The 25,346-nt window shown below is 42.1% G+C and overlaps 1 protein-coding gene across 1 annotated transcript in view; it reads right to left on the reverse strand.

Moving 5' to 3' along the window:
• The window catches only part of POLA1 (DNA polymerase alpha 1, catalytic subunit), a 256,555-nt gene that overhangs the window by 86,633 nt on the left and 144,576 nt on the right, over nt 1–25,346 (reverse strand). The window contains 1 exon segment of the mRNA XM_064151984.1: nt 1,653–1,769. Within this exon segment, the coding sequence (XP_064008054.1) occupies nt 1,653–1,769 (117 nt within the window).

Below are 25,346 nucleotides of genomic sequence, written 5' to 3' on the forward strand. Positions count from 1 at the left end.
TACTAGATGAAAAAGCTAAGTATTTTTAAATATCAAACTACAGGAACTATAGAAAAAAGCTAAGTACTTTTAAGATACAAAACTATAGAATTAGAGTAAAAGAAAAAGCTATGTATTTTTAAATATGAAGCTACAGAACATATGCTTAGCCTCCCTCTTAAGACATGAACACAGCAGGAGAAAGTGCACCTAGAAAACACTCATTTAGGCCACTTGTGCCTCTATCCAGCAATAACTAACTATGTCCAAAGGTTTGAATTGTAGAATCAGAGAATCAGCCAGGTTGGAAGAGATCTCCGAGATCATCCAGTCCAACCTAGCACCCAGCCCTATCCAATTAACTAGACTAACTGGATCATTCCAACGGCAAATCACTCTCTCTGTGAAGAACTTCCTCCTAACATCAAGCCTATACTTCTCCCAGCACAACTTGAGACTGTGTCCCCTTGTTCTGTTGCTGCTTGTCTGGCTTTTCTTCCTTTTTTGATCTTATGTGGTACCTCCTGGTTCTCATGTTAGGAGGCTGGAAACTTCCACTCATTTTTTGCCCACTTCTTAAATGCTGTTCATTATCTGATCTTCAACATTAACTTGCCACTAATGCAAAAACCATCTTTAGATCAGTCTTGCTCTGACAGTGCTGTCTCAGTCCCTTGATTTTTACTGACACTTTTCCTTTGTGGCTTTTTACACCTGCAGTATTGAATAAGATGGATAGAAAAATCTCACATGGTAAATAAAACAAACTTGTTCAGAGCCTTCACTTGACAGCTCCACCTCAAACCTTTGATTTTAACAAGTTTTATGTAAGTAAGGATAATTCAAAGACTTATTACAACCTACAATAACCCCAAATCATAAATTCTGTGTTTTCTTTATGGAATCTTTCCCTCTCTCTTTGGTTGTTTTGTGCAAATTCTGGAAAATATAAAGACTTCTAAATGAAAATGATAACCTCCTCTTTTTTTTCTTGTCCTTGCTTCTCAAGAAATTGAAGTCTTCTGCTACAATTTTACAACATAAACCAGAAGGAGCTTCCTTTCACCTCAAAATCCCAAAAGAACCAACTAGGGTGGAATAGGCAGTCTTGAACTCTGGGAAGGCCACATCACCTAGCTCAGTGTGAGGTTTAAAAGCATCTACATTTTCTGGGCACGGAATCAAATTGAAATGTGCATTACCTGGAATTTCTCAGCTCCTTTAAATATTTACCTCCTTGGAGTATCCCCAGAAGATGGCATGAAAGCTCACCTCCAGCTCCTTAGCACTGAATTCAGGCAAGTGAGAACCAGTCAGCAGATAAGCAGGTAGTTATTTTTGTTTCAGAAGGCTGTTTTTTTTGTCTGTCCATGTTAATTTACCTGTATCCTGGCAGAAACATTCCAGCAAATTCTAGTTTGCTGACCAAATGCTCATCAGCTGGAAAATTTCCAAACACAGCAGCTGCATGGCACACTCTCTTCACAGCAACAAGGATGCACAGTTTAAGTGTGGAGCAGAAGAAAAAAACATCAACAGTCCTCTTTAAACTAATAAACTAATTAAAATTTCCTGCTTAATCCTGCTATCTCTGAAAGGCAGAGGTGAGAGAGAGGTGAGCTCAGTGAGAATCCTGCTCCATTGCTTCCAAAGCTTTGTCCTAACACACTCACCTCTGGTCTCAGAATAGCCCTCAAGCAGGCCTGGCACACAGGACCACTGCGGGAAAAATGCAGGGGAAGTTGACGAGTTCGATTCTGGCAAATTGGATCCTCACATATTAACCAACCCTGCAGAAATGGAATAGGTGGAAAGAAAGACATTTTTACCATCAATTCGAGTCAAAGCCTCTTTTAACCACATCTAAACAACAAATCATATTCAAGGAAGGGAAAAAACAAAGCCCAAGCTTAACATCCCCTGTGAAGCTGCTACACTGATATGTACCAAGAGGTGAAGGTCTTTGTTTAAGGGAACACAATCAGTGGTGGAGAACACAGCTGAAGTCTTCTTGCTTCAAAATCCCATGTTTTAAGGGAGCACAATCAATGGTGGAGAATGCAGAAGAAGTCTTCTTGCTTCAAAACCCCTCATTCTGCACATTGGGGTATACCAAACTCTCTGCTCTTCTTCAGATAATGTTAACAGGTTACAGAATTCTGTTGTTCAACTATTGCAGGCCAGAGACCTTAGATTTTGAAGTGTTAGTTCCTTGCTTGCACTTTAGAGAGGAAAACCAGAATTAACTTCTGAGTTCTGATGACAGCCAGCTGCTTGCTTTTCTTTTTTTCTTTGTAAGTATTTCTTTTCTATCTAGAAAGCCATCAAGACTTCAGGACTCACTTAGGAAAAATGAACATTTTGCTGAATTAAAAAGAAATAAAACTTGAACCAACTTGCTTTGTGTCAGCTCAGGGAGACAATGCAAAAGGCTCCCCTTAAAGAGTAAGAAAGAAAAAAGCTTCTGGATTGCTAAGGATGTACCTTTTGTACTAGGTCCAATCACAGGATAAACCAATATCACCTCCCTTATCTCTAAAAAGCCACCAGTAGCACATAAGGAAACCTAAGGTATGTAAGAGAAAGCAGACCAATAAAAGTTTTCCAGGAGATTTTCCCAGCTTTTGGAATTGTCTCAAGGACCTGCTGAATCACTGTCTCTATTCAGTGGTGATGGATGCATTACTACACCCATTCCCATCAAGTGCTTTTCACAGCAATGTAAACTTCTGGCATTGACAACATCCTGCGTAGCAACACTTAGTTAGGATTCATTTCACCCAGCTTTTGTTACCTGTAAGCCTGATAACCAGTCTGAGCCAGCCAGTCACTCTGTTATTCATTTACAGGAAACAGAGGAAATAAAAAGACTCTCCAAAAACCAACTCACAGCATAGGATGTGGGATGAGGCAAACTCTGCTCTAGGCTCTCTTAGTAAAGCAGAGGTAGACCTAATATCAGAATCACAGAATGGTCTGGGCTGAAAGGGGCCTCTAAAGGTCATCCACTCCAACCTCTCTTGCAGTCAGCGGGACCTTGACCGCCTGGACAGATGGGCAAGAGTCCAATGGGATGGGGTTCAATAGCTCCAAGTGCAGGGTGCTGCACTTTGGCCACAACAACCCCATGCAGAGATACAGGCTGGGGTCGGAGTGGCTGGAGAGCAGCCAGACAGAGAGGGATCTGGGGGTACTGATTGATACCCACCTGAACATGAGCCAGCAGTGTGCCCAGGTGGTCAAGAGAGCCAGTGGCATCCTGGCCTGCATCAGGAATGGTGTGGTCAGCAGGAGCAGGGAGGTCATTCTGCCCCTGTACTCTGCACTGGTTAGACCACACCTTGAGTACTGTGTTCAGTTCTGGGCCCCCCAGTTTAGGAGGGACATTGAGATGCTTGAGCGTGTCCAGAGAAGGGCGACGAGGCTGGGGAGAGGCCTTGAGCACAGCCCTACGAGGAGAGGCTGAGGGAGCTGGGATTGGTTAGCCTGGAGAAGAGGAGGCTCAGGGGTGACCTTATCGCTGTCTACAACTACCTGAGGGGTGGTTGTGGCCAGGAGGAGGTTGCTCTCTTCTCTCAGGTGGCCAGCACCAGAACGAGAGGACACAGCCTCAGGCTGTGCCAGGGGAGATTTAGGCTGGAGGTGAGGAGAAAGTTCTTCCCTGAGAGAGTCATTGGACACTGGAATGGGCTGCCTGGGGAGGTGGTGGAGTCGCCGTCCCTGGGGCTGTTCAAGGCAGGATTGGATGTGGCACTTGGTGCCATGGTCTGGCCTTGAGCTCTGTGGTAAAGGGTTGGACTTGATGATCTATGAGGTCTCTTCTAACCCTGATAATACTGTGATACTGTGATACTGTGACATCCTCAATTAAATCAGGTTGCCCAGAGCCCTGTTGAGCCTAACCCTGAATATCTCCAGGGATGAGGCCCTAACTATCTCCCTCAGCAACCTGTTGCAGTGTTCCACCATGCTCATAGTAAAGAACTTGTTCCTAACGTCCAGTCTAAATCTGCTCTTCTCTCATTTAAAACCACTGCTGCTTGTCCTCTCACTCCAGGCCTTTGTAAACAGTCCTTCTGCAGGGCTCTTCTCACAGGTAACTGGAGACAGAACAAGGGGGAATGGCCTCAAGCTGAGACTGGGGAGGTTTAGATTGAACATTAGGAAGAAGTTTATCAGGGAGAGAGTGGTCAGGCACTGAAATGAGCTGCCCAGGGAGGCGGTTGAGTCACCCACCCTGCATGAGCTTAAGGGTTGTTTGGATGTGGTGCTTAGGGATATCGTTTAAGATGAATCTTGTAGAGTAGGGTCATAGGTTGGACTTGATGATCCTGAGAGGCTTTTCCAACCTGGATGTTTCTGTGGTTCATGTAGGCCCCCCATAAGTACTGGCAGGCTGCTATTAGGCTCTCCTCAGAGCCCTCTCTTCTCCAGACTGAACAACTCCAGCTCCCTCAACCTGTCAGCGCACAGCAGAGGTGCTCCAAACCCCTGCTAATTTTCGTGGCCTTCCTCTGGACCTACTCTACCAGGTCCCTGTCCTTCCTATATTGAGGGCTCCAGACCTGGATGCAGTACTCCAGGTGAGGTCTTACCAGAGCAGAGTGGCAGAATCCCCTCTCTGTTTCTACTTGCAATGCATCTTTTGATGCAGCCCAGGATGTGATTTGCCTTCTGGATGCAATCAGTGTATTTCATCACTTTATTTTATTGTTACATAGACAATGCAAACCACCACACATATAATACTTTGGTGAGACAATTCCAAGAATTCCTAAATATTCTGTGGATTTAGTTTTGGTTTCCTGCAAAACTGTTGCCCTAGCAGTCCCAGTGTTGTTGCATAGAATCATAGAATCAACCAGTTGGAAAAGACCTCCAAGATCACCCAGTCCAACCTAGCACCCAGCCCTGTCCAATCAACCAGACCATGGCACTAAGTGCCTCAGCCAGGCTTTTCTTGAACACCTCCAGGGATGGTGACTCCACCACCTCCCTGGGCAGCCCATTCCAATGCCAATCACTCTCTCTGACAACAACTTCCAACTAACATCCATCCTAGACCTGCCCTGGCACAACTTGAGACTGTGTCCCCTTCTTCTGTTGCTGGTTGCCTGGCAGAAGAGACCAACCCCCACCTGGCTACAGCCTCCCTTCAGGTAGTTGTAGACAGCAATGAGGTCACCCTGAGCCTCCTCTTCTCCAAGCTAAACAACCCCAGCTCCCTCAGAGGAGCTCCCTCAGCATATAAATTATTTATGACCAATCAGTATAGAATCAATCAAGTTGGAAGAGACCTCCAAGCTCAGCCAGCCCAATCTAGCACCCAGTCCTGTCCAATTAGCTAGACCATGGCACTAAGTGCCTCATCCAGTCGTCTTGAACACCTCCAGGGACAGCAACTCCACCACCTCCCTGGGAAATGTTTCACAAGTGACATTAGAAAGATAGATGCTGCTCAATAAGACTAAGCTACTTCAGGTGCACCACGAGAACTCCTAATTTAAGGCCTGACATAATATACACCTGACCTGTGATTTCTGTAGTCAGCTCAAGTGAGTCCTTAGCTTTGGTTTTCCAAGTGAACCCAACATTTCTTTCTAAACAAGGAAGATGTTAATCTGGTGTCTTGCACTTTTAAAAATAGCTCTTATTTTACTAGACATGGGATAACCTTCCACCAAAAACAGCTACTCAAGGATAGCACTGAGATTTTCAAGCATTCACTTATGTGAGTACTGTGAAAATCATTGGAGCCATTTGTGGGAAAGAAAATCCCAACAAAACCAAAATACACACACAAAAAACAACCCATTCCTGGAAAGGATAATGAATTGTCACAGCTCTTCCATTAAGTTAATTCCTTGAGACAAAAGCTCTGCTCTGTGTGGAAAGCTGTTTATTCCCTATTTACTTACTAGGTGCTATCTTTCTATGAAACATCTGGTAGCAGCCTGACATAAATAGGGCCTCAAAACACACAGCTAGGCAGGGGAGGCCATGGAGGCTGTCCTCACTCATCCCTAAACCCTCCTGTTTAGCAATGTAATTGCTTCAGCTGTAACTATGAAAAGATTCTGTGTGCACAAAGAGAAGAGTCACAACTCAAAACATATTAAATTACTACATTTGAACTTTAAAACAATTCATTATGCTAGAAAAAACAAAGGATGGAAACTGTCAGGTATTTAGTTAGGGAGCACAAGAGCAACTGAAAAAACAAAGTCAGGAATGGGAACAGCAGTCTAGCTTCAGCTCAGCAGACTACTCAAACCCAAGACAACCAGGGAAACAATGCAAGGTAAAAGTCACTGTGGTTTCTGCTAAGAAACTGTACCTGTGTTTTCTGCTGCTGCCCATTGTAGTTTTTAGTTAAAAGATGAAGAAATAAAACACTGCACAACTTGCAATGCAGTGCTTCTAATGCATAGAATCACAGAATCAACCAGACTGGAAGAGACCTCCAAGATCATCCAGGCCAACCTAGCACCCAGCCCTAGCCAGTCAACTAGACCATGGCACTAAGTGCACCATCCAGGCTTTGCTTGAACACCTCCAGGGACAGTGCCTCCACCACCTCCCTGGGCAGCCCATTCCAACACAAATCACTCTCTGCCAACAACTTCCTCCTAACATCCAGCCTAGACCTCCCCTGGCACACCTCGAGCCCAAGTCCCCTTGTTCTGTTGCTGGTTGCCTGGGAGAAGAGACCAACCCCCACCTGGCTACAACCTCCCTTCAGGTAGTTGTAGACAGCAATGAGCTCTGCCCTGAGCCTCCTCTTCTGCAGGCTGCACACCCCCAGATCCCTCAGCCTCTCCTCACAGGGCTGTGTTTTAGACCCCTCCTCAGCCTTGCTGCCCTTCTCTGGAGGTGTTCCAGCACCTCAACATCTCTCCTGAATTGAGGAGCCCAGAACTGGACACAGCACTCAAGGTGTGGCCTGAGCAGTGCTGAGCACAGGGGCAGAATAACCTCCCTTGTCCTACTGGCCACACTGTTCCTGATGCAGGCCAGGATGCCATTGGCTCTCTTGGCCACCTGGGCACACTGCTGGCTCATCTTCAGCTACTCTCTACCACCCCCAGGCCCCTTTCTGCCTGGCTGCTCCCAGCCACTCTGGCCCCAGCCTGTAGTGCTGCCTGGGATTGTTGTGGCCAAAGTGCAGAACTCTGTACATGGCCTTATTAAATCTCATCCCATTGGCCTCTGCCCACCTGTCCAGCCTGGCAAGGTCCCACTGCCAGGCTCTCCTACCCTCCAACCGATCCACACCGGCTCCTAGCTTGGTATCATCTGCAGATGATCCACTCAAACTACCACTGAATGACGACATTTGAAGCAAGGTTCCTTACACAATTGTTTAAGTCACTACCGAAGAAAATGCAAGGAACTTTGCTGGTTAGGAAATATAGGGGGGGAAAGACTGAAACACCCTGCTTAAACTAAAAACAATAGAAGCACAGAATGGTTTGGGCTGGAAAATACCTCTAAGGATCATCTATTCCAACCTCTCTTGCTGTCAGCAGGGGCATCCTGCACTAGATCTGGTTGACCAAAGCCTTGTTGAGCCTGATCTTGAATATCTGCAGGGATTTGGCCTCAAACACCTCCCTGGGCAGCCTGTTTCAGTATTCCACCATCCTCATGGTAAAGAACTTGTTCTTAACATGCAGTCTAAATCTCCTCTAATTTCAAACCATTGCCCTTTGTTCAATCACTTTGCAAACAGTCCCTCTGCAGCCTTCCTGTAGGCCCCTTCAGGTACTGACAGGCTGCTATTAGGTCTCCCCAGAGCCTTCTCCAGACTGAACATCCCCAGCTCTCTCAGCCTGTCCTCATAGCAGAGGTGTTCCAGCTCCCTGATCATCTTTGTGGCCCTCCTCTGGACTCACCCTATCAGGTCCATGTCCCCTCTGTGTTGAGGCCTCCAAAGCTGGACCAAATGATAGCTTAGGAGACAAGTACTCAAATTCCACAGCTTACCCTTAAACTTGTTTTCAATTAGTAACAATTAATAATCAAAACACAGAAATTTCTCTGAGCAATACATTACTGTTACCCAATGATCTACTTAAAAAGTGGAGATCTAAGGTGCTGCCTACAATACAAAGCCCAAACATGCTACCTAGATACTAACTAAATGTTCCTTCAGCTCATATAGAAAGCAGTTAATGTCATTTGTATAGACTTCCTACAAGCTATAATTAACATTAAAGAGGCCTATTCTTCTTTGTCACCTCTCTATTCAGGCCTTATTTGCTTTTGTTTGCACTTACTATCTGTTAATCTCTCTTAACAAATGACAACAATAACTGTTGCTATTATGCATGGAAATTAAACATGTAGATAACTGTGTGAAGGGAGCTCTCTTTGAAAAAAAGCAGGATCACAAACATGTAACTCTTTATGTCTCTTGTTTTGCTTTGATAATTAAGCTGTAGCCTTGATTTGTTCTCAACAAAAAACTTTTCCAGGGACATGCATGTTGCAATCAAATTCAACACATGCATTATGTTCTGATTCCATTTGTTCAAGTGCATTATTGTTAACCCTTATTTGATCCATGCCTATCATCTTCTCTGACCAAACAAAACCTATCCATCACCTCCAGGCACCTATCACTGAGTCTGCAAATCAATCTGCAATAGAACAAACAAAATCACACTAAGAAACCTTCAGGTTTGTTTTTCTCTGTACCTGCAACACCGTGGGAAGTGAAATACAAAGTGATAGGGGAAACAAAAACCCAGCAAACTAGCATTTCCAAATGTTCTGCCTACAAATGGGATCCTATGGGAAGGCTGGAGAAGGACTTTTTGTAAGGGTGTCTGGGGGGAATGGTTTTAAGCTGTGGGAGAGCAGGTTTAGACTGGATCTTAGGAAGAAATTCTTCAGTGGAAGGATGGAGACTCTGGAATAGGTTGCCCACAGAGGTTGTGGATTCCTCCTTCCTAGGAGTCCTTAAGGCCACGTTGGATGATGCTGAAGGCCTTGAGCAGTCAAATTTAGTTGAGAGGTGTCCCTGCTCATGGTGGGCAAGTTGGAGTAGACAATCTCCAAGGTCTCTTCCAATCTAAGTCATTCTCTGATTTTATGAAATGATTAGCTCACTTTAGAATAGAAAGAATGCAGTCAACCTCTCCCTTAATATAAAATCAAATCTTTAAAGCATAATACATCCACAAACTGGAGCTAATAGGGAGAAATTTGCAGGTCAAGAGCAATTTTCTTTCTTTGTAAGTCTGTACTTGAGAATTAAGCTCTCACATCCTAGTGATCAAGAGCACTACAAACATTACCCCAAAATACAGAGGCAAGTGGTTTGGGGACAGCTTCTCAAATGGAAGAGAGAATTCAACAACATTAATCACTTGAGCTTTATCTTAATATGTTTTTTTTTTTCCAATTACCTTTTACAATATCTTTAGTTTGGTGGCCTGCTATGTGATTCTGTGATTCTCTGAAAACTAGAAGCAGGTAGATTCAAATTGGATTTTAGGAAGAAGTTCTCCAGCATGAAAGAGGTAAGGCGCTGGAATGGGTTGCATAGGGAGGTGGTGGAAGCCCCATTCCTGGAGGTCTCTAAGGCCAAGCTGGATGGGGCTCTGAGCAACCTGATGGCCAGTAGGACAAGGGAGGTTATTATGCCCCTGGACTCAACATTGCTCAGGCCACATCTTGAGTGCTGTGTCCAATTCTGGACTCTTCAATTCAAGAGATGTTGAGGTGCTGGAATGTGTCCAGAGAAGGGCAACAAAGCTGGTGAAGGGCCTGGAACACAAACCCTACGAGGAGAGGTTGAGGGAGCTGAGGGTGTTTAGCTTGGAGAAGAGGAGGCTCAGGAGTGACCTCATTGCTGTCTACAAATACCTGAAGGGAGGCTGTAGCCAGGTGGGGTTGATCTCTTCTCCCAGACAACCAGCAATAGAACAAGGGGACACAGTCTCAAGTTGTGCTGGGGAAAGTACAGGCTGGATGTTAGGAGGAAATTGTTGGCAGAGAGAGTGATTGGCATTGGAATGGGCTGCCCAGGGAGGTGGTGGAGTCACTGTCCCTGGGGGTGTTCAAGAAAAGACTGGATGAGGCACTTGGTGCCATGGTCTAGTTAACTGGATAGGGCTGGGTGCTAGGTTGGACTGGATGATCTTGGAGGTCTCTTCCAACCTGGTTGATTCTATGTTCTAGTGTGAAGTGTCCTTGCCCATGGCAGGGGGGGTTAGAAAACTAGATGATCCTTAAGGTCCCTTCCAACCTTGTCAATTCTGTGATTCTATGATTCTGTACAGCAGAAGACTGTCTGTGCTTCTCTGTAACACTTCAGTTCTCTGCTTCTGCCTTCAGGTAGTCTTGATGCTGAGACAATGCTTCAAAAGTTCACATGAACAAAAAAAAAAAAAAAGGTAGTAAAAAAAGCAAGCTGCAAGTACTGAAAATCATTTTGAGGTTACTATCGGTCACCTTGGAGTTGAATTTAAAACACAATTACTGTTTGCATCTCTCCAACGTCTTCTCACTGGAGAGATCAGTGTAGATTTGTGAAGATGTGAAACACTTCTGCTTTGAGGACAGGCTGAGAGAGCTGGAGTTGTTCAGCCTGGAGAAGAGAAGGCTCCAGGGACACTTAAGAGCAGCCAAAAGGGGGGGCTTGCAAGAAGACTGCAGAGGGACTGTTTACAAAGGCCTGGAGTGATAGGACAAAGGGCATGGTTTGAAATGAGAGAAAAGGAGATTTAGATTGCATGTTAGGGTCAAGTTTTTTGCCATGAGGGTGGTGGAATACTGGAATACAGGTTGTCTAGGGAGGTAGTTGAGGCCCCATCCCTGCAGCTATTCGAGGTCAGGCTCAGCAAGGCTCTGACCAACCTGATCTAGAGGAGAATGTCCCTGCTCACTGCAAAGGGGTTGCACTAGATGACCTTTCGAGGTCCCTTCCAACCCAAACTATTCCATGATTCTAGAAAATGCAATCTTGGTGGATGATGTCTAATTTCCAGATGGCTGACATCAAGCACAGTAGATTCAAATCCAAGGCTTCCTGACTGCAGAGCTCAAATTATCACTTCAAACCACAAAACCTGCCAGAAGAGAAGTGCAGGAACACAACCTGGACATCCTTTCCTATTCAGCCAGTTTATGCTGCTTGCTGTTCAGCAATCCAGCTTTTGGAAGGCTGAATGTGAGAGAAAACACAATGAAAATTGTCTTATTCAGGCATCTTTATAAGTCACTCATCACAGACTCACCTGGGCTGGAAGTGACCTCTAAAGTCATTTAGTCCAACCCCACTGCAGTCAACAGAGGCATCCTGAACTAGATCAGGTCAACCAGAGCCCTGCTAAGCCTCAAATTGAATATGTCCAGGGATGGGGCCTCAAAAACTTCTCTGGGCAACCTGTTCTATTGTTCCACCACCCTCATAGTAAAAAGCCTGTTCTTAACATCCAATCTAAATCTCCTCTCATTTCATACCATTGCCCCCCACTGCATGCTCTCATAAACAGTTCCCTCTGAAGCCTTCTTGCAGCCCTTTCTGATAATCAAGCCACTCTGACTTCAAACTGACCTCAGGCTCAATTTCCTGCCAATGTCAATTATTATGGATAACATATCCCAGCAGGGAAAAGCCAAAAAGGCCAAAATCTCTGTTTGCATATTCTCTGCCAAGTGTTTTGACCATTAGCAGTGCCTACACTGTTTGAGAATTAGACCACAATTTCACACTTATCAATGATGGCAGCAATTAAGCAGGAGATCTTGCCGTAAAGGTAGGACAATTTTTCTTCTGTGCATGAGAAACTCAACTAAAGTAATTTCAGTTTGTACTTTAATTTGTTTTTTTCTCTGCTCAGAACAAAGAAATACTCCAGTGTTAACACTGATGTGATCTTGCAGAGATCCTGGCAGCAAATACCTGTCTACAACTACCTGAAGGGAGGATGTAGCCAGGTGGGGGTTGGTCTCTTCTCCCAGACAACCACCAACAGAAGAAGAAGGGGACACAGTCTCAAGTTGTGCCACGGGAAGTATAGGCTGGATGTTAGGAGGAAGCTGTTGGCAGAGAGAGTGATTGGCATTGGAATGGGCTGCCCAGGGAGGTGGTGGAGTTGCTGTCCCTGGAGGTGTTGAAGCCAAGCCTGGATGAGGCACTTAGTGCCATGGTCTGGTTGACTGGATAGGGCTGGGTGCTAGGTTGGCCTGGATGAGCTCGGAGGTCCCTTCCAACCTGGTTGATTCTATGATTCAATGAAAACCTGAATAACAGAGCAAGGACTGGAATTTCAGTATACAATACAGACTTGAGTGAAACCTACCTGCAACTGCTACAGTCCCAGGAAGAAAATGCCTTAGGGTCAGGGATGCTATCATAAGTAATGAAATAAGATTTCACACAGGAAACTTTCCCCATTAGTGATGTGAATTGCAGCACAACCCACACTTCTCAGGCAACAGCCCAGTTCTTCATAGGGAAATGTACCTGGTAGAAACCTCAGAAGACCTCTCTTTTCAAACACCAACTCTGCTGCTGCTAGATGCAAGAAGGCCATCGACTCATTCAATTTCTTAAAGGGTTTTGATAGATTTGCATTATCAGAAACACACCATTCTCATCTGAAGGAAAAACAACTCTTTGCAGTGTCCTTCTGCCTGCCTGAGTCACTTTCTCTACCTGCCTCATCCTGATTGCCCTTCCAGAGCAAGTATAAAGATACATTAGCTGTTTGCTTGATCAGTATTCTGGATGGAATAACTTATGACTGAGGCTAGCAAAGCAGATTCAGTGGAGAACACTTTGATGTGGAGGCCTCCACATAGGTGATTCCTTAAGGCATCTGACTCAGTCAGGTCTATTTATCTCCTAGGTAGCCCAAGAAGAGACAGCCATTCCTTTGAAACTTGTAGCTACTAATACAAACCACCTGGTGATGGAATAATCTGTCTAAGGAAAGATTGAATCAACATATGAAAGGAACACCTCATGATGTCTGAAAACCTGTGTTTTGGTCAACTACCTCATTTGGGCAGGGAAAAGAAAAGTCCTTCATCAAGGTGAAATTTGGAAATAATCCTGTCAGAAAAAAAACAGGAGGAAATAAAAATGAATATCCTGTCACCAAAGGGCAGCACACATGGGAAAATGAGCCTCCAGGCTTCCTTCCTTCTGCACACACTAGAACAGGTTGTCCAGGGATGTGGTTGAGGCCCCATAGATGGAGACATTGAAGATCAAAATTGATGTGACCCTGGGCAGCCTGATGCAGTTGGTAATGTCCCTGCTGACTTGATTGGACAAGATCATTGGGGGTCCCTTCCAACCCAATGCAATCTGTGGATGTGTGAAAATGATCACTATCAGAAACGAAGCCTTTAGAAAATCATGTAGCCGCCAGGCTTGTCTGAGGAAACAGACTTTGCTTTTAAGCTCTATGAAAAAGTACTACCAGAAGTCAGCTCTGGAAATGGAAGGTGAGCCTGCAGCTTCATGGGTGGAGCATCTTATCTATTTTGACATTCTTCCTGTCAGTGATGATCTCCTTGATAAGGAATGATCAGGCACACTGTGTTGACAAGAATCATGCAAACCAACCCTAAAATACCAGAGTAACAGAGTTAGAAGCAATCAGTGATGTAGAACTGTGAGTCAGGAACTCTTTTTCAGGATCCTGCAAGGCTTCATCTTGCACAAGCAAACCAGATAGCAAGCACTAATATAAAACCACATATGTGAGATCATCAGAAGGATCTCACAGAATCTAGCCTGGAGAAGAGGAGGCTCAGGGGTGATCTTATTACTGTCTACAACTACCTGAAGGGGCATTGTAGCCAGGTGGGGGGTGGCCTCTTCTCCCAGGTAACCAGCAATAGAACAAGGGGACACAGTCTCAAGTTGTGCCAGGGTAGGTATAGGCTGGATGTTAGGAGGAAGTTCTTCACAGAGAGAGTGATTGGCATTGGAATGGGCTGCCCAGGGAGGTGGTGGAGGCATCGTCCCTGGGGGTCTTCAAGAAGACTGGATGAGGCACTTAGTGCCATGGTCTGGTTGACTGGATAGGGCTGGGTGCTAGGTTGGACTGGATGATCTTGGAGGTCTCTTCCAACCTGGTTGATTCTATGATTCTACGATTTAGGCTGAAAAGACCTTGAAGATCAATGAGTTCAACCACTAACACAACACTACCAAGTCTCCAGCAAAAACATGTCCCTAAGCAGGCAAGAAAGGCCAAATATCACAGAAATCATAGAAACATTCAGGTTGGAAAAGACCTTCAGCATCATCAAGTCAACTGACAATTCTACCTACAAGGTGCACCCTAAACCATACCCCCAAGCATCACATCCAAACAACTTCTAAACACACACAGGGTTGGTGACTCCACCACCTCCCTGCAAAAAAAAGTCAAAAAACCTCTTCAAGTTACCTATTTATACACAAATTTAAGCATATAAAACAAAAATGATCTTCGAGGATGCTTTGTTTTAAACCTTTATACTGCTGCCCTAACTGTTGCATTTAATCACCTTCCAACAATAAACTCTTTTGCTATTTTCAAACACTCTTCAAGTCAGTTGTTCTAAAAAAGGAGCTAGGTCAAGCATCTCTTTATTGATGCTGGCTGACTAGAGCTTTTTGTCTTTTGTATGCAAAAGGTACCATGTTAAACATGCTGCCAAGCTTGTTCCAGCTGAAAGGAAAGATATTGCAGCAGATGCTCAAAATGGTGAAGCACCTTAGATTTGCATAGAGTCCTTTGTAAATGTATCCTACAACTCCAATCCCTTACCCAGAGATTGATTATTTCCTGTTCTCTGCTACTTTTCCAGGTGATGTGTACATTTGGCTTTAGATGCCAAGCAGCAAAGCAAATAGTAACTATTTACAGTAACAATGATGGAAATTTGCAGTTGGAATTCATACATGAAGCTAACCACAGTGCACTAAGAGACTTGATCACAGATCCAGCGCGGTATATGACTATTTGGATCACAGATGAAGAACTATTTTATCAGCTGACATCTGGCCACAAACTTCACATTAGTTTTTCTTTTTCTGTGCAATAATTAGTGTAGTTAGTTTCTCATCCAGAAAAAAATAGGTTGTATTTCCTATTATGACTATTATTTGAGTCTGATGCTACCTGATCGTTCAGTTTAGGGAAAAAGCAAACAGGGACTGTGTGGCATTTCACACTCCATTTCATTCTGCCTTACTTCCATTGAAGGTGAAGCTGTGATTCCTATTTCTTTTTGAAGCACTTCCTCATTTTCAGAGGGAATTCAGCTGTGGGACAAATTCAAGCTCTTATAAAGACATTGCTTTCCTGGATGGTTCATTCTGCTCCTCCTGAATTCATCATTATCCAGACTGATTAATAGATACATGTGGTCTTTCAGGAAAAAGACAGTAACAAGGAGGAATGAATTGCTTTTGAAAGTGCACTACTTGAAAGCAGTTCAGATATTGGAGATGGTTGGTTATATATCCAGTATTATTATCACAGAATCACACTAAAGGATGTTGTAGTCAACAACTTCCTAGAAGGCAAATGATCACTTTACCACCTAATGAGACTGTACTGCTGGTAAAAGAGAAGGATATGATCCCGGTCTGAGTTCGAATGGAACTAATTCTGCTCAGTGATTTTACTTCTCAGCTCAGTATCTTCTATGTAACTGTGCTTTCTGAAGTTCATGGTATAATTTGCAGACAGTGCCTGCTTCTAGCAGTGATTATGCTGTTTACAGTTAGTACTAAGATCTGTTAATGTGAGAATCATAGAATCAACCAGGTTGGAAGAGACCTCCAAGATCATCCAGGCCAACCTAGCACCCAGCCCTAACCAATCAACCAGACCATGGCACTAAGTGCCTCATCCAGGCTTTTCTTGAAGACCCCCAGGGATGGTGTCTCCACCACCTCCCTGGGCAGCCCATTCCAATGCCAATCACTCTCTCTGTGAAGAACTTCTTCCTAACATCCAGCCTATACCTACCCTGGCACAACTTCAGACTGTGTCCCCTTGTTCTATTGCTGGTTGCCTGGGAGAAGAGGCCAACCCCCACCTGGCTACAATGCCCCTTCAGGTAGTTGTAGACAGTAATAAGATCACCCCTGAGCCTCCTCTTCTCCAGGCTAAACAGGCCCAGCTCCCTCAACCTCTCCTCATAGGATTTGTGATCCAGGCCCCTCACCAGCTTTGTTGCCCTTCTCTGGACACCTTCCAGCACCTCAACATCGCTCTTGAATTGAGGGGCCCAGAACTGGACACAGCACTCAAGGTGTGGCCTGAGCAGTGCTGAGTACAGGGGAAGAATAACCTCGCTTGTCCTACTGGCCACACTGCTCCTGATGCAGGCCAGGATGCCATTGGCTCTCTTAGCCACCTGGGCACACTGCTGGCTCATCTTCAGCCTACTAGACAATGATAGTAGAATGAAAAAGACAATGATAGTAGAATGACAGAAACTGTGATGCAGATTCCAGACAGATGTTATGAAAAGTGAAGCTCATTCCCATCCAACTGCTCTGATGCAGAACATTCAAGAAAAAAAAATCCAAACCCAGTTCCCAGGGTATTATGGAAGATGGGCATAAACCTGAGAGGATTTAACCTGCAATAAAAATCCTGTCCCGTTTGAGGAGTTCTTTCAGTACTCACACACCTCACTTGAGGTCCTGTCAGTAGTACAGAATCATCTTCCAGGTTGGAAGAGAGCTCCAAGCTCATCCAGTCCAACCTAGCACCCAGCCCTGTCCAATCAACTAGACCATGGCACTAAGTGCCTCATCCAGGCTTTTCTTGAGCACCTCCAGGGACAGTGCCTCCACCACCTCCCTGGGCAGCTCATTCCAATGGCAAATCACTCTCTCTGTGAAGAACTTCTTCCTAACATCCAGCATATTGCTGATGATGTGAAGTCAGACACAAAACACCACACTGCCTACTTCTAGACCACTGAAAAGTAAAGTTTGTAGATTTTCAGGAATGGTATTGATTGTTTGGTCTGGGTTTTTGTTTGGTTGGTTTGCTGCAGGTTTTTGTCTTCCTCTGTGCTTTTGGTTTCTGCTGGCTTGGGGTTTTGTTCATTTTGCTGTTGTTCAGGTTTGGGTTTATTTGAATGGATTTGTGTGCGGGTTTTGTTGCTTTAGGGTGATTTTTTTGTGTGTGTGATTTTAATACTCCAAAATAACAGAAACTGAATTGCTTTCTAATCCAGAGGTAGAAAGAAGAATTTGGAAGAAGCCACCCAGACTAAAAGGAAACTTCATTAATCACTACAAAATACTACTCTCAGCACTATCTGTTGTATCAATCTGACTGCTAAAAGTATCAAGGGGGCAAAAAAAATTAATAGTATCAAAGCAGAAGATAACAGATAACAGAAGCAGCAAGAAATGCATCCTATTCATCCAGTAAGAACCCAAGGGTTCAAGCTAACATTAAAAAAAATGCTTTAAACAAAAATATCAAACCAGACAGAAGTGAAAAACATCTTGTAGGACCCTGTAGGAGTTTTACATGTTATTAAAAATGGATTAAAAAAAATATGGCATCCTGAAATGTACAGTCACATGCCATTTCATGCAAGTTATTTGAAACTTATTGATCTCATTTGTGCAAAAGCCAAGGTCTGTCATCAGCCTGCTGAAAAGATAATAGAGCACTCAAAGCCTTTCTGATGGGTTCGATGCAAACAGAGGCCTTCATTCAAACCCATGTAATAGCCCCAACAAGTGGACAGATTCCAGCCTTAACAGTTGTACACCTTAAAGTAAATTAGCCAGTGTATTCTGCTTTCCTTCATCTCAAAGCCAACACCTTGGTCTTCTTATCTTCTACTTCTAGGCAACAAAGTACGTGCCTCAAGACATTAAACAGTAGGGTACAAGTGTTCATAGGCTAACATGTTAGCACCAGCAATTGCCAGCAGCTTCAATTTACTTAAGGCAATCTGAAAAGGGCTCAACTGGATTTCAAGTGTTCATAGGCTAACATACTATCACCATCAATTACCAACAGCTTCATTTTACTTAAGACACTCTGAAAAGGCATAAACTGGATTTTGACTGTCCACAGGCTAACATGTCAGCACCAGCAACTACCAGCAGCTTCATTTTACTTAAGACACTCTGAAAAGGCATAAACTGGATTTTGACTGTCCACAGACTAACATGTCAGCACCAGCAACTACCAGCAGCTTCATTTTACTTAAGACACTCTGAAAAGGCATAAACTGGATTTTGACTGTCCACAGACTAACATGTCAGCACCAGCAACTACCAGCAGCTTCATTTTACTTAAGACAATCTGAAAAGGCATAAACTGGATTTTGACTGTCCATAGGCTAACATGTTAGCACCAGCAACTACCAGCAGCTTCATTTTACTTAAGACACTCTGAAAAGGCATAAACTGGATTTTGAGTGTTCACAGGCTAACATGTTAGCACCAGCAACTACCAGCTTCTTCATTTTACTTAAGACAATCTGAAAAGGCATAAACTGGATTTTGAGTGTTCACAGGCTAACATGTTAGCACCAGCAACTACCAGCAGCTTCATTTAACTTAAGACATTCTGAAAACTGCTAAAGTGGATTTCAAGCAAGCAGCTGAGAGAAGGCACATTCCAAATGACCACATATGGAAAACTACACTGAGGAAAGCATCAGTGTCAATGGTTAAGCTGACTATTTGCTGCTGCTACTCAAAACCATCCTGCCTCATGTCAGCTTCAGAATCAAAGTGCTGGCTGGAACAAAGCATTGTGGGGCTTGAAGTTCAGAATGCAAAATGAGAGGCTTCTTGTTTTGGTGGCTCTTTTTTGGTTTCAGGGGTTTTTGGGTGTTTGCCTTTCTGCTGAGATGGTAGCGGGACAGAGAGGGTTGGGGGAGTAACTCCTGGCTTGGGATTTTAATTGCTTGCTTCTGTTTGCTGCTGTGCTTTTTCTGCATATATGCTAAGGTATATTGTTACTGTTGTTGTTCTTATTACTATCTCATTTATTCAGTAAACTTTTCTCTTAGCTCCTTAACTCAAACTAGAGTTTTTTGTGTGCCAGCTCCCCCTCACTTCTGTGTTGTAGGGAAAAGGCTATGTTAAACTAGAAAAATCAGTGAAAGATGCCTTTTTTTCTCTCTCTGTATGGAGAGCTCAGGATACTCAAGTCCATTCTGCAAACTGTTCTATTTGTCCAACTCGAAGCAAGCCATATTCTCAGGCTATAATAGGTCACAGCTAAGTACAGTACCTTGCTTCAGAAAACATTCTGCTTTGTCTGCCAACTGCCAACAAAGCACAAAGAGCTCATACAGCCCATCCATGGATTGCTTGTTAAAGAATCTAGCAACACACAAACAAGAACTCAAGATTTCTTAAAATCTGTGCCTCTGCTTTGGTTACAAAGCGAAAAAAAAAACCAACCTACTCTACTCCCTACCTTACCTCTGCTTCCCCAATTCTATCCCCTTGCCTCTTTCCTAAAACATTTGGTACAATGCTTGGATTTTTTTTTGCCTCTGTCACAGACTGGACTGGCAGGAAGCTGGATATGACCTTAGATGTAACACAAGGATTTTACTTGTGTACATGGCAATGACAGTAAGGTTTGTCCACTCAAGCATACATATCAAGTTGGTAACGAGACAAAAAGATGACATGAAAGATTTTTCTATGAATATCTCTAAACACCAAAGAGTTATTTCAGCTCTGAAAACTTTGGAAGAAGGTAATGCACATAGGTAGATAGATGTGGAAGTTTGAAGGAGCAAAAGAGTGAAAAGTAACGCTACAGAAAAGAGTCTTGACAGTCTGGTCACTTTAAACTAGAGAAGTTTAAAGCATTGCTAAGCAGTATTTGTTCATTTAAGTTTAATTATTTTCCCCTTGAGAATGGCACTAATGAAACTGAGTATCTTTCATGGGTTTGGAGACCAATCTGAATAGTCTGTAAACAGGACTGGGGGCAGACAAGAGAACTGGCTGAGCCAGGGGGTTGCTAGGTGATGCAGAATGTAAACCCACAAACTTCTTCAGGTTTACTTTGCTTTCAAGCTGCTCTCACACAGACTCTCCAAAGTTTTAAGAATTAATTTCCAGGTAGCTGTTTAAAAAACAAAACAAACAAAAAAAAAGTAGAATTAAAAAAAAAAAAAAAAAACCAAACTTTAATCCTCTTCACCTCTTTCCTTGCCTCCTCTCTAGCCCAGCATGAAAAAACAGGAAAGGAGATTCATAGCATTAAAGTGCAGGAACTCCAGCACAGCTCTGTGAATATGATGATAAGAGGTCCATTCCCTCTCTCTATTTTTCTGTGAATGTTGAGGAGTGGTTAACTGTGAAGAACTTTGAATCTTTTCAGAGTCATTTTGATTTTGTCAACAAAAATTCTTGTTGAGGAGTGGTTAACTGTGAAACTTTGAATCTTTTCAGGTTCAGTTTAATTTTGCCAATAAAAATTCTTGTTGAGGAGTGGTTAACTGTGAAGAACTTTGAATCTTTTCAGATTCAGTTTAATTTTGTCAATAAAAATTCTTGTTGAGGAGTGGTTAACTGTGAAGAACTTTGAATCTTTTCAGAGTCATTTTAATTTTGTCAACAAAAATTCTCGTTGAGGAGTGGTTAACTGTGAAGAACTTTGAATCTTTGCAGATTCATTTCAATTTTGTCAACAAAAATTCTCGTTGAGGAGTGGTTAACTGTGAAGAACTTTGAATCTTTGCAGATTCATTTCAATTTTGTCAACAAAAATTCTTGTTGAGGCGTGGTTAACTGTGAAGAACTTTGAATCTTTTCAGATTCATTTTAATTTTGCCAATAAAAATTCTTGTTGAGGAGTGGTTAACTGTGAAGAACTTTGAATCTTTTCAGATTCAGTTTAATTTTGTCAACAAAAATTCTTGTTGAGGAGTGGTTAACTGTGAAGAACTTTGAATCTTTGCAGATTCATTTCAATTTTGTCAACAAAAATTCTTGTTGAGGAGTGGTTAACTGTGAAGAACTTTGAATCTTTTCAGATTCATTTCAATTTTGTCAACAAAAATTCTTGTTGGGGAGTGGTTAACTGTGAAGAACTTTGAATCTTTTCAGATTCATTTTAATTTTGTCAACAAAAATCTTGTTAAGGAGTGGCAACCGTGAAGAACTTTCAATCTTTTCAGATTCAGTTTTCAATGTTGTCAATAAAAAAATCTTGTTGAGTGGTAACTGTGAGGAACTTTGAATCTTTTCAGATTCAGTTTTATTTTTGTCAGTACAAATTCTTTCTGGAGCAATATGGTGACCTCCTGAAGTTCTCAACCTGAAAATAGTTATATTTACTAATATTTCCATTGTGGCTCTTAGAAAAGCAAACTTTTCAGCGTAGCCATGGATTTCTAGCTCCATTCTTTTCAGAGCTGTGGTTATTTTTTGTTATTTTTTGTTATTTTTCTCTAAAGTACCTGATCAGAGATTGTCCGGTAAGAGCACTTTATTAGATCATCAGCCGGAGAGGGTTTTACAAGCACTAAGAGCTATGGGCTCAAATGCAGCACATCAGTTTTAATAGCAGAAGGTCTAATAGTAAACTGCAGATACTGCTGAGAACTTTCCATGCACTGAACTCTTGAAAAAGCACCATCTCTCAAGCTTAAATGCAGCTGCCTCTTTCAATGCCGCAAATGGGTAAATTTGACAAAAAAGCCACCATTAAGACTACATGAAAGGCTCAAGACAACATCCTTTCAACGCTTTGTACTTCAGTAATCAGATGTACTTACTCACCCCCTCCCCCAAACCCGATCAAGAACTATTTCTGAATGGTAGGAAATAATTCCACTTTGTACATCTTTTAGTTAATCAAGACTTTCTATTCAGCAATTTGACCTTTTGTTCAAAACAGGATTATCAGTTTTTTCGCCAGTTACCAAGGGCGACTCGCATGGTGAACATAATTGCAATAATTTGCAAAACACCATGGCAACCCACATTACAACTAGGTAAATACTGGGCTTTTGTGCTACATTGTTATTTTCAGAGATGCTGAAGTCAAAGAACGAATGACAAATGAACACAAAATTTATATTTGCTTTGTCTCAAAAGAGAAGAAAATTGATAACAAGAATTGGGGGGAAAGCGACTACAGCTGTAATTTCTAACTTGATTAATTAGGATGGTAACAGTCCTTAACAGTATATTCAACAAACAGCCCTGACTTAGTCTCTCCACCCACCTCTCTCTCTTTCTACACTACTACCACTAACCCCCACCCCAGACAAATTTTTTCAGCTAGGAGAACAAACAACTCCCATTTGCTCTTTTCTTCAACTTAATGGAATCCTTAATTACAGAATATTGTTCTCCTGCTCTTCATTACACTGAAAACTGAAAGTGAGAGAGAGGAGGAGGAAGGCAGTGCCAAGCAGACAGGGTAGCTGCAGTCATCTTAGCAGCCTTTGCCTTTTTTTTTTTCCCTTTTTGTCCACAGTGGTAAAATTTGGTAATTTAATTATTTATCTTTAATATTAGCAGCTGTTGCGTAGCACGTAACGAAGGGGACTATTCAGTGCCTGAATTCTCCAGCTGGAACTATTCCTGAGACATGAAAGCTTAAGTCAAGCCATGATTAAAAACCAAAATCAGAGAGGAAGCAACTGCTTAAAAATATTCTCTTAACATCACATTGGGTGGCTTCTCACAGCACACCTACTCTATTAAAACAGTCACCTATGAAAAGTATGATACAGTTGATAAACTAGTAACTTGTATTAAAACATTTGCCTATGAAGAGTATGATACATCTAATAAACTAATAACTTGTCTTAAAACAGTCACCTATGAATAGTATGATACAGTTAATAAACTAGTAACTTGTACTACAACATCTGCCTATGAAGAGTATGATACATTTACTAAACTAATAACTTGTCTTAAAACATTTGCCTATGAAGAGTATGATACATCTAATAAACTAATAACTTATCTTAAAACATTCACCTATGAATAGTATGATACATTTAATAAACTAATAACTTGTATTACAACATTCACCTACGAATAGTATGATACATTTAATAAACTAATAACTTGTATTACATTTGCCTATAGAGTGTGATACATCTAATAAACTAATAACTTGTCTTAAAACAGTCACCTATGAATAGTATGATTCAGTTAATAAACTAATAACTTGAATTAAAACATTTTCTTATGAAGATTATGACATATTTAATAAACTAATAACTTGTCTTAAAACATTCACTTATGAATAGTATGATACATTTAATATAGTAACTTGTCTTAAAACATTTGCCTTTGAAGAGTATGATACATCTAATAAACTAATAATTTGTCTTAAAACATTCACCTATGAATAGTATGATACATTTAATAAACTAATAACTTGTCTTAAAACATTTGCCTATGAAGAGTATGATACATCTAATAAACTAATAACTTGTCTTAAAACATTCACCTATGAATAGTATGATACATTTAATAAACTAATAACTTGTCTTAAAACATTTGCCTATGAAAAGTATGATACATCTAATAAACTAATAACTTGTCTTAAAACATTCACCTATGAATAGTATGATACATTCAATAAACTAATAACTTGTCTTAAAACATTTGCCTATGAAAAGTATGATACATCTAATAAACTAATAACTTGTCTTAAAACATTCACCTATGAATAGTATGATACATTTAATAAGCTAATAACTTGATAACTGGAAGGAACTTACTGTTACAGAATATTAAGGCTTCAAGAAACCATACTAAACCAAATAATTTCAGCAAAAATGTTACAAATACAGAGAGAGAATTTTGCCCAAGAATAAAACTGTTGCAAACAATCTGATACAGGTTACTGACTTCACAATAAATCTGCTATATATTACTGCAGCATTGAGTTTTGTGCTTAAACATTTTATTATGCCACAGCGAAGTGAATGAATGTTTGAGAGCTTAATTTTCATGATGCCATTAAGGAAAACAAGTTAGGCCAAATTCTGTCATCAGATGTATGCATATGGGTCCTACAAGATGCAGTGGCACCCTTTAGCAATGGATGCTCCCACAGAGAGCACATGAAAAATACATTACCCTGCAAGAAGCATGCAATCAGAAGCCAGTGTACTCCTCGTTGCAGTTCCCTGTACATACAAATCATGTGCCAGCCTACAGTTAAAGGACCACATCTATATTGTGATTCTTGTTAAAGGCCTTTAGAAGGACTGGCAGGCTTTAGAAGAAGGCAAGCTTGCAAAGTGAACAATATTACTCCTGCATCCCTACAAACCATGAATGTGTGCAGGAAAATGAAAGAAAAGAAAATAAAGTGCTAAAGGCAACTAAATCCAGCCCCAGGGAGCTGAAATGCACCACTGCCTCTGCTACACATTCTCCACGCTGCTGGACAAGTCACTTCCAGTTCATTGAAAGGACTCACAAGTAACAATGAGGAATCAGTGAAATTTGAAGGTCTACATTGCTGAAGTTTCAGCAGACCCAACCTTAACCTGAAAGCTGCTCTTCAGGCAGTGACACAATACCAAACACTCTGAAAAATCAGGTCCTTTGTTTCACAAATTGGGCACTCAAAACTTCTGGACACATTTTGATGTTCATTCTCCAACGTCTCATTGCTCTGAGAAATAAAAATAATAATTTGTCCCCTTGCTTTATACAGCCCTTGTAAGAGATGTTCTTTGAGAGCCACTTGATCCTACAGTGAAGTGTGGCACAGAAAACTCCAGGAGAAAAATAAATAACTCGAGGCAAAGTTTCAGGAAGTGCACTTGGTAAGGCAAAGGGCATCCACTAAGCAGGAGAGAGAAACAAATACAGACTAGCTGCTCATCTAACCAGTGCTGCCCAACATAGAGGCTGCAAAGCACGGAAAGAAAAGGACAGAATGGGATAACATTGTATCTCAAGGACCTGGATCAAACTTAAGTCAGCAGTATTGACTCCAGGATTTTGTCAGCTTTCAAATGTCCAATGATGCAGCATCAGGATCCCTCTTCTAGTTTAAAACTAAATAATGAACTACTACTATGTGTGTAGATATATACAGACACATAGAATAATAGAATCAACCAGGTTGGAAGAGACCTCCAAGATCATCCAGTCCAACCTAGCACCCAGCCCTATCCAATCAACTAGACCATAGAATCATAGAATCAACCAGGTTGGAAGAGACTTTCAAGATCATCCAGTTCAACCTATCACCCAGTCCTGTCCATACAACTAGACTATGGCACTAAGTGACTCATCCAGGCTTTTCTTGAACACCTCCAGGCACAGCAACTCCACCACCTCCCTGGGCAATCCTTTCCAATGGCAAATCACTCTCTCTGGGAAGAACTTATATATGAAGTACATA

The sequence above is a fragment of the Pogoniulus pusillus genome, chromosome 12, assembly GCF_015220805.1.
Source record: "Pogoniulus pusillus isolate bPogPus1 chromosome 12, bPogPus1.pri, whole genome shotgun sequence".
NCBI lineage: Eukaryota > Metazoa > Chordata > Aves > Piciformes > Lybiidae > Pogoniulus > Pogoniulus pusillus.